At 38.1% G+C, this 14,240-nt stretch overlaps 1 protein-coding gene across 1 annotated transcript in view; it reads left to right on the top strand.

The window, feature by feature from the left end:
- The first annotated feature begins 4,912 nt into the window (after window positions 1–4,912).
- Window positions 4,913–14,240, top strand: part of LOC135703879 (carbohydrate sulfotransferase 5) — a 95,325-nt gene continuing 85,997 nt past the window's right edge. Inside the window, exon 1 of the mRNA XM_065225241.1 lies at window positions 4,913–5,840. Coding sequence (XP_065081313.1) covers window positions 5,635–5,840 — 206 coding nt within the window. The 5' untranslated portion in view covers window positions 4,913–5,634. The remainder of the gene's footprint in view (window positions 5,841–14,240) is intronic.

Raw genomic sequence — 14,240 nt, 5'->3', positions numbered from 1 at the left:
ACTGTTTCTCATCGTAATCGACGAGATCATGGTAGGTGCGATTGGCCGTGTACCGAACCGTTGGCTGCTTTGGCAGCCTATCACCATGGAGCATCTCAACGACTTCGATTTGGCTGATGATGTTGCTCTACTAGCACAACGGCGCTCTGATATGCAGAGTAAGCTCAATGACCTAGCCGAACGCTCCTCTGCGGTGGGTCTCACCATCAACGTCAAGACCAAATCGTTGGATATCGACACGGGCAACCCTTCCAACTTTACGGTAGCGGGGTAAACAGTAGAGAAGGTCGAAAGTTTCCAATATCTTGGCAGCCAAATAGCGTCGGACGGTGGGACCAAGAGCGACATAGGTGCACAAATCAAAAAGGCTAGGGCTGCCTTTGCGAGTTTACGAAACGTATGGAGATCCAGCCAGATAAGTCAACGCACCAAAATCCGAATTTTCAACTCAAACGTGAAATCTGTGTTGTTATACGCCAGCGAGACGTGGTGTGTATCAGCGGAGAACACTCAAAAGCTGCAGGTCTTCATCAACCGATGCCTGCGGTATATAATTCGTGCCTGGTGGCCTCACAACTGGATCTCGAATGCCGAGCTCCATCGTCGATGTCATCAGAAGCCGATAGCAACAGAAATTCGAGAGCGAAAGTGGAGGTGGGTCGGCCACACACTTCGACGGGGCGGAAACGAAATCTGCAAGCAAGCGCTGGATTGGAATCCGGCAGGACATCGCAGCAGAGGCAGACCCAGGGGCTCATGGCGGCGGAGCCTCAATAAGGAAATTAAGCAAGTCGATAGGAATCTGACCTGGGCCCAGGTCAAGGCAAAAGCGAGCAGCCGCCCAGGATGGAAGTCTTTCACGTTGGCCCTTTGCACCGCTGGTGGTGCACAGGACCCTTAAGTAAGTAAGTAATTCTCCATTGCTCATAGGTGCAATGCAAATTCATCTAATAAATTTATAGAATTGTATTAAGAAAAGATTAATTTTGAAGATTATTCCACTCCTAAAGGTATAATATTTATATTGCCATAGGTTGGACAGTCAAAGAATTTTTACATCAATAAAAGAAGCACCATTCCAGAGGATGCAGGGCCCAACCCTAGAATGGCTCTGTAGTGAATGTTTTTGGATAGTCGCGATGGTAGAAATAAGCAGATATATGATTTGCCTTGAGATAGTTATATTAAATAATGATCCCTCCACTTGTATGCACATATGGAATCTTTTAGCAGTCGTTGTTTGTCTCCGAGTTTTCAGATAAAGAAATTCAAGACCCATAACATTATCTGTACAAGGACAGGCAGTATGCCTTACAGGAGATGACCACTGCGACCTTCCTTCCGGCCAGTTGGTTGAATCTGTTGGGATTGGGGTAACATCTTTAATTCGGCTAATCTTCATAGAAAAGCGTATCATTAGTTCTGGAGTCTTGATGTGGTTACTGGTACACTTCAATGTGTAGATCCATCATAAAGGATTAGGGCGATGCCTCATCAAGACTAGCCTGATCGCCGATGGACACGAGAAATGATTTCCTTTCTAGACAGATCAGTGGGTCCTGGACTCCTCGCATGACAGTTTTGTTCTTCGATAACCAGGAAGTTTATATGGCTAGGTTTGGAGAAATGGAAGTGTAGCAAAAAACAAATTGACACTGTCACTACCACTCAACAACACTAGTGCTAATAAGCGCACACTATAATTTGATGCACCAGTTTTTGGCCGCACTATAATATCATAAAATAAAGGGAAATGTTGTATTGGTTCGTAACTCGTGATAATAACTTACCTTTTATCTTCACGTTTAAGCATTAAGATCATCAAAATTTTCTATGTTTTGTTAAAAACATCGTGAAACAGAAAGCGGCGCTGATGGTGTAGTGGTAAGCGTGATTGCCTCTCACCCCAAAAGGCCTGGGTTCAATCCTAGTCGGCGCCGCCGGGATGTTCTGAGGCATAACATCTCTGATCACGCCTTCCTTCGGAAGGGAAGTAAACCCGTTGGTCCCCGGTTCATGAGTTGATGGGTCGATAGGTAGGGTCCAGGTCTAGGAGCTGCATTCCTGGCGTCGGTAGCAATGGTGCTCAGCACGGAAAACAAGATCAACGGAAAACAAATCAAGGACGGCTAAGAAAGCAACCCATATAGACAAGAAATGTTTGGAAATCACTTTAAAGCTACTGAATTGAGGCATGGTGATACATGTTACTCTGCTGAAATACGGTCAAAGCCAAATATATCAATTTTATCTTATTATTAGCTATAATTCCCGCTAAGACCAAATACTGGAGCTAGTCCCAAAACTGGCTCACCTACCCTACATGGAATATTTTCATTCAATAAAGTGTTAAAAAAGTAAAATATCTCAAACCTTCAAATTTATTATTTTGATATCTTATCAATATTTAAAACCATGGAGAAATCAAAGATATCTAATTAACAAGATATCCCACTAATCAATTCCTCATACAAGGCATATAATTACCACCCGTATGTGATCGCAGTACCATCTGTTGCGTGCACATTGAAACTGTTGGGAGTTCCCCGCCAACTTCACCACGGGAGCTCAATAATTGACAGGTGTCAGCATGATAGATGTCAATGCGGACGTTGATGATCAGCCGAGGAAAGAGGACGATATCATCCTCGAAGTCTTCATCATTATATTGCGATAGCAAGATTCTTACTTGTTTGTGATTGTTCTGATGTTCAATCATTACCACTTTATACGCAACAGAAACACTTGAGAAAACAATCACACATCCAAGCGCGCATCATGATGTGCTTGTAATATGTTTTGCTTTCGAGCGAAAGAGTTTCCATTATACCACCGGTATCAGTAAGATGCAAATCTCTAATAGTAATTGATGATTTGTGGAGCTGGTGCTCAAAAGAATCTTAATAAGCATAGATGTAAACATGGGAAAAGCATTCACTCTCTATAAAGAATTATTCCAACACCCCAGTCACTGGAAATTATCGAAATCATTGCTAAACGTAATAAAATATACCGTATTCTTTGGCCAACGCAGCACGCATTCTATTCAAAAATTACATTGGAATAATCATTACTTTCCTATTTTATAACGTAGGAAGTATTTGTCAACGCCGGTGAAAGCAAACGCAAACGGCAGTAGCCGAAGCTGAATGAAGACGATGAATGATGACACCGCTTCGTGTTTTGATTTGCGCTGTACCGTCCGCTCAGTTGAGTGGGATCGTAAATGTATAGATATTGGTGTGCGTGTTTTCTTCCAACGCTGTAGTTCAACGTTGTCACGTCACAAACCGTTTGGCGCTGTTATCTGTCTCTAAAAAAAATCCAAAGAGTGAAGGGGGTCTGGAGGAATGCTAATTAACAAAACTCCTAGAACAAAAACTGATTGTTAAAAAATGTTGTTTCTAACTTTTCTTAAATTTATTTTTTACATAGGAAACAACATTTCAGATATCCTAAATCGTCATCTGTTAAAAAATTGCATAAATTTTTTAAAAAAAGCTTTAAAATATGACTAAATGTTGGTTTTCTACGATTTTTGTCAATTTTCATGGTTTTAAATTCTCCAAAATGTATTTAAAACATATTTTATAAACATTGAAGATACACCTTTTGATATGTTGCAATTTTTAACACTATTTTTGAATTTTTACTCAAAACTACTAAACAAATTTACCGTTTATATTTTTTCCCAGAAATACCGAGGGGAGCAAATCTATCTACGATGCAGGAAAGAATATGTTTTGCTGTGGTTAGCTGCGTGAAAGCTGAGTAGATAGAAAGAAGATTTCCTGCAAAAAGATGATGCGCGATGCAAGTAGATGCGAGAAATTAACGAAGATTTTCCGAAGATTGATTCGCTAGTGGGAGCATCTAAAAATGAGATTAATATGTGTCGCCCCCCTTGAGAAAGACTTTACTTTTCTTAGCAACTTGGTTTAAGACACACGAGTGGAACTCAGAAAGTGGCTCCACTTGTCATTTGCGAACACTAGCGCACCTAGCGGTAGAAGGCATCTTCTACCTGCAGTTAAGATATGCAGCAGGCTATGATAGTGTGAGTGCACATAGAAAGCCCGTGTGGAACGCTACCACAACGCATTGCTTGTTGAGCAGAAAAACGAACCACTTTTTGATTCATAGATTTGTTTGCACTTCCCTTTCTGTTCTGTGTTTAAGACGTAATTTTGATTGATTTGCTACAATTTATTGAAAATTGTCTAAGACGCCATTTTGAAAAATATTACAAGATCCAAAATGGACGATTTTTTGCACAAATGTGAATGATTACCCAATTATGTCAAGTTTCATGCAAATTGGAGAAACGCCGAGTCGATTTATTTTTAATTTTATATCCCATATATGTATCTACTGGAGTACTGAGAAAAAAATATCAGGTGAAAGTTGCCCCACTCATTCCTGGGTCTCGATGCAGACGCATTATATTCCACAGCAAAGCCGGTTGTACACAGCAAAAAAAGTTGTTGAATATTACATCGAAACTGCTGCAACCAGGTCAATCCATCGGTTTTGTAATATCACATTGTACGATGTACATCGATTTTGCGAACAAAATAACATCCATTGATGTAATATTGTATCTGCATTTTGCTATTACATCATTATTTCATACATCAGCTTGAATTACGTTGATCGATATTACATTTTTTTTTGCTGTGTATGCTATTCCACCCCTTTTCATTTGCAGCATATAGCGAGCACCAACTCAGCCCACAGTGAAAACGAGTTGAACAGCTGTACGGCGGGCATCCTCGCTCGTAAAGCGGCCTTTTACATATCGCCCGCCTCTCCAACCTATCCAACTGACAGCCCTGTCAAACTGTTGCTGTTGTTGTCTTTCGCAGTTTCATTTGCAGCAGCATAAAAATGCAACATTCATCGCCGTCGTAGACGTCGCCTGATGCTGGGAAAATGAAAACATCGGAAACGAAACTGGCAATCAATTCACTTCCATCCGTCGCGCTTTCAACATCGCGAAATTTGTAGTGTTGCTACTCGCGGGTTAAACTAGAGTGTTGGATGTGCTTTGTGGTGCATTCGCGGTATAATAATGTGTGGGCATTGATTTTTCGGTGTGCCACTGTCTGCTGTGAGTGGATATGTATATTGTGTGCGATTCTTGACGAATCGAGTGGCGAAAAGTGATGATAATAGCGTTGGAGTATTTGCGATTGCCATAAGAAACGGGTCGTATTTTCCAGGTACTTGAGATACTGAATTCCGTCTGACGGTATGTGATCGGGAGTGCTGAATGGGATCTATATAGCAAAGTGCAGTTTTGTAAAGGAGAAATGCAAATGGTTACCTATATGTAGTAGAAAGTGGATGCTTCGAGCTGGCAACCACCAGCATGCACGGGTGGCTAATTAATCTAATTTTATGCTGTCATAGTGCGTGAAGACGAATATTTAGTGTTCCTAGAATCCGAAAAGGGTGTGTTCTAGTAGGTTATTGGTGTTGAAATACCATCTGTTCTTCGCATCATCGTTACCTATAGTGACAAGTGACAAGTGCGTGGCCAAGAAGAGCAATAAACCTATATAGCAACAAATCCGACCACAATTAGAGTTGTAGTGAATGAGAAAAGTGCACTTGTTTTGATCTCGTAAGTTTATGGAGGAGAAAGTGGCTGTCGAGAGAAAACGGGAAACAATGTCACGGCGCATAAATCTGATCGGAGTGTGTGCCATCAGCGGGTTGTGCATCTTGCTGCTGTTCGCGAGCCACCGGTTTACGTCCAATAGCTACACGACGGAGTACTTTAAACCACGGGAACGCAACGCCAACCTGCGGCTGCTAAATGCACATAAATTCTACGGGTAAGTTGAATCTAGGCGAACGGCCGATCGAAGAGCGTTTTCGTTGCTTTGGCCTGAATAGAGCTCGATATGGAACGGGCCTCGGTGAAAGGGCAACGACGGAAGGGAAAGTTGTTTTTATGAGGTTTCAGAGGTTCATTTGAACTCTGTTGAACCGAGAGACATGTGGAAGCCTATGATGTGTGGTTTTGCCTCACTGAAAAATTAAGTGCATTGTTACAAGTAGATGACGGTATATGAGTGTAAGATTAATTCACCGTCATTTGCAGTTGCCTATTAAAATAAGCTTGTATTTGTTTACAAACGGCTGCATAACACATTTGCGAGAAAACTCACAACTTACGAGTTTTGTTTTTGTAGACACATGGCACTGAACAATATTTGTTCTCCTGCAGTACAGGGAGATTAGGATGAATTATGTATTGTGTATGAACCACGTAAAATTAATTACATACAATAAAACTCTGGAACTGCTGGAAGATTACGATAGCAGTTATGGTCTAAATACACATGTTGTTGTTTCATAAGATAAGATTAGGAAAGTTAAATCTAGTGCCTATCGGCATGTGTATTTCTTTAGCTAATAATCATACCTGACTCAGTCATTTTAGTGCTAACTACATAAGGCTAATATTAAACAATTGAAGACAATAAAAAATTTGGTTGACATACAATCATCCATTTGTCCAATCATATGGAATACAATTACAACCTGTATTAAAAGTACTTTAAACACTCGAGCACTAATGTCGCTGTACAAAGAATAACAAAATAGCAAAGAACTGTTCAGCTGAGACTGTTTTGTTATAAATGGATATATTAAATCGATATTTGCAGTAAATTTAAGAGGCTACCGGGTTTCAGAACTAGCCATAAAGTAGCAATCATATGCTGTTGTGCTTTCTACAACGCAAATGGCTAATGGCAGAAATTAGTCTAGCATCTACCAATATCTTGTATCCACTTCGTTTTTCAAGGCTCAAATTTCCAGACTTTGCAGAGCCGAATTACGAATATTTACATTTTACATACATATTTAAATGGTAAAAAAATATTCTAAATTCACATTATGAGTTCTTAAGCTTCCTGGGAGCCGATTCGGTTCTGCTATCTGCCGTGCCCACAACTCCTTGAAGGTATTATACTACTACTTCGCATTTCAAGCTTATTGTGTATCGCATAGATCGCGTGTTCTAGATGCACTTCCACAGTTATTAATTGAGAATTTTCGATGCCTGTACAATTTTTGCATTAGTATTATTGTGTGGCAATTACGATCATACTCTATGCCCAGGAAAGATGATCAATTTTCCAATCCGAAAAATCCCGAGACCAGACCGGGAATCGACCCCAACCACCTCCTGCATGGTAATTTTTTTAATAGCTGCGCCTTTTCCGACTGAGCTAAGGGCAATCCTTAAGTACCACGCACAATTGATCTGTTTGTGATACTTTAAAACAAATTTGACAGTTAACCCATGGGTGGCACTTTATTTCTTCTAAAAGTTTTTCTCGGTATGATTCATTAATCCAAACTTGTAATATAGCAGTAGGTGGATACTTTTTGAGATAGGGGAAATGGATGTAATGTCGTCCTAAATGCCCCTAATTTGGGACCATACATACATTCAGCAATCGACTAAATTTTCAATAGCGACCAAAAATAGCCATTAGTACCGTCCCAATGACGCGTTCATCTTGATAAACTTGATAAATAGCAGATTTTTAGCGATGGGCCCAATCCCCTATTTCAGTTTTTAACACTGTTTTAAATTTTTACTGAAAATTAAAAAATTCTACTACCAGAACTACTTTACTTTTCTAACCAAATTTGTGTCAGACGTAATTTCGATCAGAACTGACGTTTAAGTTTTATAATTTATTGATAAAAATGGCAGACACCATTAAAAAAAAAACAAGATCCAAAATGGCTGAAATTTCACTAAAATTTGAGTGATTGCCTATAACACACAATTAAGAAAAGTTTCATGAAAATCTGAGAAAGTCGAGTCTTAAATTTTTATCCTATTAGGCCTGGAATTGTTCAAATGTATTCTTAAAACATTCAGAGGGATGATTTAAAGCTTTAGAAAAGAAGTGTTTTAACTATTATTATCATGTTGCAAAGAGTTTTAACAGATCTCATGAACAATATAGACATTTTTTTCTTGAATAAAAAAAATAAAAAAAAATTAAATTTTTCTTGTGTAATAATTGCTATTCACACTCCTTTGAAGATATTATTTTTGAGACATTTTATTTTTTAACAATTTTCTGGAATTGTTATTCGAAATTCAAAAAAAAGTTACCGTGTATATTTTTCCCATAAAGACTTTACTTTTCTTAACAACTTTGTCTTAGACGTCAGTTCGATCAGAAGTAACGTTTTCGTGCTACATTTTATTGAAAAATGGGGGGTTAACATCCAAACCTCTCACGCCAAAGTCACGAGTTCAAATCTCACCCCCGGACAAGTCACCGATGACCCAAGAGTGTTAAAGTGACAATAATAAAAAAAAAATATTGAAAAATGCCAGTCACAATTTTGAAAAAAAATCCCAAGATACAAAATGGCCGAACTGTTGCTAAAATGTGAATGATTGCACATAACAAACCCTTATGTAAATTGGAAATTGGAAGAGTTTGAATAAAAAATGATTTATTTTTGTGCTATTTGGCCTGAAACTTGTCCAGAGTAGCACAACATTTAAAACAAGATGCTGGAATTAAAAAGCTTGAGCATGAGCTAATTTATAATAATCCATATTTAGATGTTTAATATTCTAAATTTGCCAATTTTTAATAATCACGAAAAAATATTACAATCCTAGAGGATCTAGACTAAGAATCTTTGATACCATGGGGTTTGAAAAAATGGCTTCAAACGTAATAAATATAAACCCCTGATTTGAAAAAAAAATCTGTGCATAGAAAAATGATCAGTTACAAAACCCAAACAAGAATTTGAGTTGTAGGAGGTGAGAAAATGGTAAGATCCAGGAATTGTAGGTGCAAATTTTCAATATTCGTAAGCATTGAAATGTTCATACATTTCAAACACACCAAGATTCCGGGAATGAAATACTTTATTAGATCCAAAAGTTGAATTTATCTCCAATCACTTATTGTACAAACTTGATTGTAGCTTTTAGAAATCTAACATGTTGCTCAGAAATATTTGAATCTATTTAAATAATTCCCCAAAAAGCCTGAGTTTAATCCCAATCGGCCCCGCCGGGATGTTCTGAGGCATAAAATCTCTGATCACGCCTTCCTTCGGAAGGGAAGTAAAGCCGTTGTTCCTCGGTTCATGAGTTGATGGGTCGATGGTAGGGTCCATATTTGAGAGCTGCCTCCCTGGTACTCAGCACGGAAAACAAGATCGACGGAAAAACACATCAAGGATTTAAAATATTTATTTAAATATTTATCAAATACTGAAATGGCCCAATTTTGTCAGCGCATCAGATTTGTATCTTTCAATAGTTTCACATAACCGTAATTCCAAATCTTTCTCATTCGTCATTAAGATGTATGTTTAACCTTTTAGATAACCAGTTATAGCTCTCGAACTATACCATGTAGAAAGATGCAGTCTTGAGCATAGTTGTTCAGTTGGACAATACCCGTGTGGCAAAGGCTAGTGCCTAACTAATTATGGAGACCAGATGTAAGCTTCGTGTCTTCAATGAAGTTGTTCAATTGAACGAAACTCATTCAGTAGTGATTAGGTTAGTTGGAAATTGATTCACTAGGTGCCACCAGATTGCAATCAAACATCTTCTATTGATATCTCAAGATCAAGACCAGATAGAAGTTTTATGTTTTCAGCAAAGTTGTTCAATTGGACAAGATCCGTTTATTAGTGGTTAGTTTAGTTGTAAATTGGCTCACTAGATGACACCTGAGTGCAAATAAACTTCTTTCCGTGATAACTCAAGATCGAGACCAGATAGAAGATTCATGTTTCCAGTAATGTTGCTCAATTGGATGAAACTCATATAGAAGTACCTAATATAGTTGAAAATTGACTCACTAGGTGGCTCCAAGTGTAAATTAACTCACTAGGTGGCATCAGGGTACAAATAAACTTTTTCTACCGATAAAATGTGTGCTGCTTACTTTGCGCCAAGGAAAACTCGCCTTTGAACTCAAGCTTTTGTGTATGTACTAATGAATGTCGCTGGAACTAATGTAAAAGTTATTTATATGGAATCTTCCAAGGCAGAAGCAACTCGAAGCATTTTCTTAAATCATCTTGCTTTGGGTCTGATGAAGGAACACATCCCAGGGACGATCGAAAATCCCAACGCTGCCCTGCGATGTGATTTTTTTTGCGCAACCATCTAAACGTTGAAGTGGAGGATTTCCAACCCTTGCCGGATCGTGATAAGGACAGATGCAAAACTCATCAACCACAATCCGTTGTGGAACATGCAACAGATTTGTTTGCAGAAAGCACCCAACAATAGTGGCAAAATGCGAAGGTTGTCAATCCGAATATGACTGATTGCACTCAGCAAATGTTAAGTTCGTTATTATTTTGTATTCATGATTTTTGTTATTAAACTCTAACAATAAATTAAACACTAACAATTAAAGAAAAATCTTTTATTTGCTTAACCTGTCCACAAAAAAAAAATCAATTTCATATCACATGCTCCATTTCCATCTCCAGTTCTTGTCTCAATCGATTACAATATTTTACTAAAGAACTATTTGGTATCGAGCGTGAATTTTCACTTGAATTTTATTTGTACTATGGCACCACGTTGTGAGTTAATTCTCAACTAAACTTCACTACTGAACAGGTCTCATCCATTTGAACAACTTTGCTGGAGATAGTAACTTTCTATATGGTCTTGATCCTGAGTTACCACTAGTTGATATTTATGTATACTCTTGCGTCGCCTACTAAACTTCTTACTTCTAAACGGGTCTTGTCCACTTAAACAAATTTGTCGAAGGAAGGAAGTTTCTACCTGGTCTCGATCCTGAATTTGCAGTAGTAGAACATTATTTGTACTCTAACGCCATTCCCTACTAAACAATTAACTATTAAACGGGTATCATCTTTGCTGAACAAATAAAATATTTATCTGGTCTCAATCCTGAGTTTTCACTAGATGACCTTTACGTCCAATTTGAAATCGGTTGCGTCCAATTCAACAGCATTGCTGAAGGCTGAATCTTTCTGTCTTATCTCGATACTGAGTTATCAATGGACGAAATTTTTATCCTCTAGCGCAGCCTAGTGAATCAATTCTGAACTAATATACTCACTGCCAGTCGGATAATGTCCGAATGCACAACTTTGCTCAAGACAGAATTTTCATATCTGGTATATTTCAAAAACTATAATTAGAATTTTTCTCAGTGTTCTCAATACACGACGCGACTGCTTCAGTTAATGTTTAATGATCTCAACCCTGAGATATCAACAGAAGAAGTTAGTTTGTACTCTAGCGCCCCCAGTGTGTCAATTCTCAACTAAACTACCTATTACTGAACGGGTCTCGTCCAATTGAACAACTTTACTCAAGACTCCATCTTTTTTATCTGCTATAGTTGAAGAACTATAAAGAGTCCGCTTTAAGAATCGTTCGAAGACGGTTGTGTTTTTGCTCCGCTGCGTGCTTTTATTTTATTTTATTTTTAGTTCGGGTTGTCTTTCTGCATGCGTGTAGTTTTTCGATGCTCGCATTTGAATAGTTTTGTGTCCCGGGCGTGATAATTTGATCTGCAAAGGTTTGTGTTGATGTTTCTCCCCTGTTGCTTATACTATTAGCAACGATTACCTAAAATTATCGGTAAAATATCGATACAAATCGTTACTTTTTACTTTAAATAAACTATTTTATAGGTTTTTTTTTTAAATTAGGTAATTTTCAACGTTAATTATTGGTAATCCACGATTACCGATAATTTAGGTATGTGCGCTTTCTTAGATTATCGGTAATGTTTACCTATTTCTAGGTAAGGTATGTGCATCTTAGCGTGTAGGTGCTTGGTGTGCTCTCGCTTCCCTTTATTGCCGGTTTGACACGACCGCATTGATCTATTGTTAGGTTTTTGCTGTGTGCATTGAGTGATTTGAAAAAGAAAAGTGATAGGTATCTAGTTATTGTGCGGTTGGAATCGCTGGAGAAGCAATTGTTTATAATGACAAGAGCAAAATATGCGTGGAAGCATCGGGAATGCGCTCCCGGATATTTTGATTTGGTGAGTACGTTTCAGTTGAAGATTTTCCTTATACATTTCTCGATTGCATTTCGAGGGGACATGTCTGCCTTTGATGGTTGGTTTGGAGTGACTGGTGGCTCGCCTGAACGTGCTGGCGCCGCTATCAGGTAAGGGAAAATTTCTGATATCTGATATCTGATGGTGGTGTTGGCATGCGTGGGCGGGATGCCGGTTGCACCGGATTGGGAATGTTCCTCGGTTTTTACGGTTAGGTTTCTACGAATAATGAATTATGATTTTTTTTCATGTTCAAGCATGATTCGTTAAGAAAATAAATGTCACAATCGAACATGCAAGGTTGGCACCAGTGCTGCAACATCTCGGCAATACACGGTGATATTGAAAATTCTGCTTTGGTCACTCATTTGAGCTAACAGTCATAGTCAAGGCAAACAATGTCAATTGTCAATGACAATGCTATCAGTGACGAACATGTGTAGATTTTTATATTTATTAACTAAATTTGTAACGAAATTAAATGTCTTGAGCGACACAATTGCATGGAGCCGTTAATGTGAACAAGCCTCTACGTCCTGAACTACTCGGATAACAATAATGTGGCACAGAATGTATTAAATTACACTATTTGTTAATCTTTGTCATTGACGAAAAAATGAATGAGATTTTGACGAAGGTTTCTTTGAGTCTGTAAATGACAATGACAAATCTCAGTACTGCTTGGCACTCGACCGATTAGTTTTTAATGTGTTCTTAGGTGTGTCCTTAACACGATCATGAGGGCCGGGTTTTGATGCGGTAGTTTGACGCATTATCGGGGCACCTATCTTACCGCACCGTAAATCGATCATAGTTTTACCGGTGACCTTCTTTCGTGTTGTACAATTTTGGTGGGTTGTTGACAATTTTTTTTTATTATTTCTGAACAGAATGCTTGACATACACAGTTTTGGTCACGAACTGCTCATTTGCTAATAACTTTTCACACAGTTGACGAAAACTAGTTCTGTTTGAGCTTGTAATAGGTACGTAAGAAAAAGTAGATTTTAATTCTAGTAATAAACTGTATTTGTTTTTGCGTTATAAAAATCAAGTGAGAAATGCACACTCCACATCTCGGACTTTATGTGTAAAAATTCATTGGTGTTGATTCAAATGTTAAGATTTACCTACTCTTTGCATATCTATAGTAAGCTATGATGCTTATCTATCAATTACTGTAAAGAAAATCAATTTTCAATAACTGAGTAAAAAGTTATTACCAAATGAGCAGTTGATGTGTACAACTGTGCATGCCAAGCATGCTGAACAGTGTGACTACAGTGGACATTCGGATTATTACGTGTATTTCACTGATTATTATCGGTTATAATTGTCACTGTTTGTAATGTGTTGTGATTTAAAAAGTTCAATGAAGGTTTTATGGTGGTGGCTTTTGCATTAGGAAGAGTGCCATGTTCCCTGTTTATGCGTTTTTATTTGGTGTATATATTTTTTTTCTTTTATTGATCTTTGAAATTTTCTAAAATTTGTTTGAGGTTGTGTTGGTGCCGCCATGGTGATTGTAATTGGTAAGCTTATCGCGCGTGATCTATTTTGCGGTTTTAGATAGAACATAAGACAAGCGATACTGTCGGTAAGATATGCATCCGAGTGCAGGAGCATAGTTGAGCGTTGTGGGGAAAATACATTACGATTTATCCCAGGCCACTATTGTAGAAAATTGTACCTGTTAGATCTTGGGCGAAGCGCTCCGGAACATTTAAAAAAATAGAGTGCACGCTTGATCCACTTTAGGATACATTATTGGCTGCTCTTGAGAACGTAATCTCTTTTTCATATCTTGTTTAATCAGGGTTTTAACAATCGTTACGTCGGTCATAGCTTGTTATGATGTAAGAGGCACGATAGCCTGAAAAATGCGTAAAAAGCAAACGTCGCGTGAAAGTGGGACTCAATGAAGGCCTAAGTGCTTTTTCGTAGCTTTTAGTTTTCGGAGTTGAAAGATCGTCGATTGCAGTTTGACATTGCAATAGGAAAACGAGGTCCCAGGGGGTTTCATATTAAATAAATGTATGGTCAAATCGCTTGGTTATCGTACCCTTATTAGAAAGTTGAATAGATTTTATCTCTTTTACTTTACTTTGGTTTTTATTAGTTAGGTAGGTTCCGATTCAACAAGTTGTAGTTTCATTTTTA

This window comes from Ochlerotatus camptorhynchus, unplaced genomic scaffold (genome assembly GCF_037179485.1).
Source record: "Ochlerotatus camptorhynchus isolate MF236.1 unplaced genomic scaffold, CSIRO-AGI_Acam_v1.1 ptg000222l, whole genome shotgun sequence".
Lineage (NCBI taxonomy): Eukaryota > Metazoa > Arthropoda > Insecta > Diptera > Culicidae > Ochlerotatus > Ochlerotatus camptorhynchus.
Note: the sequence above shows the minus strand (reverse complement) of the source record. Positions and strands in the feature narration are given on the sequence as shown.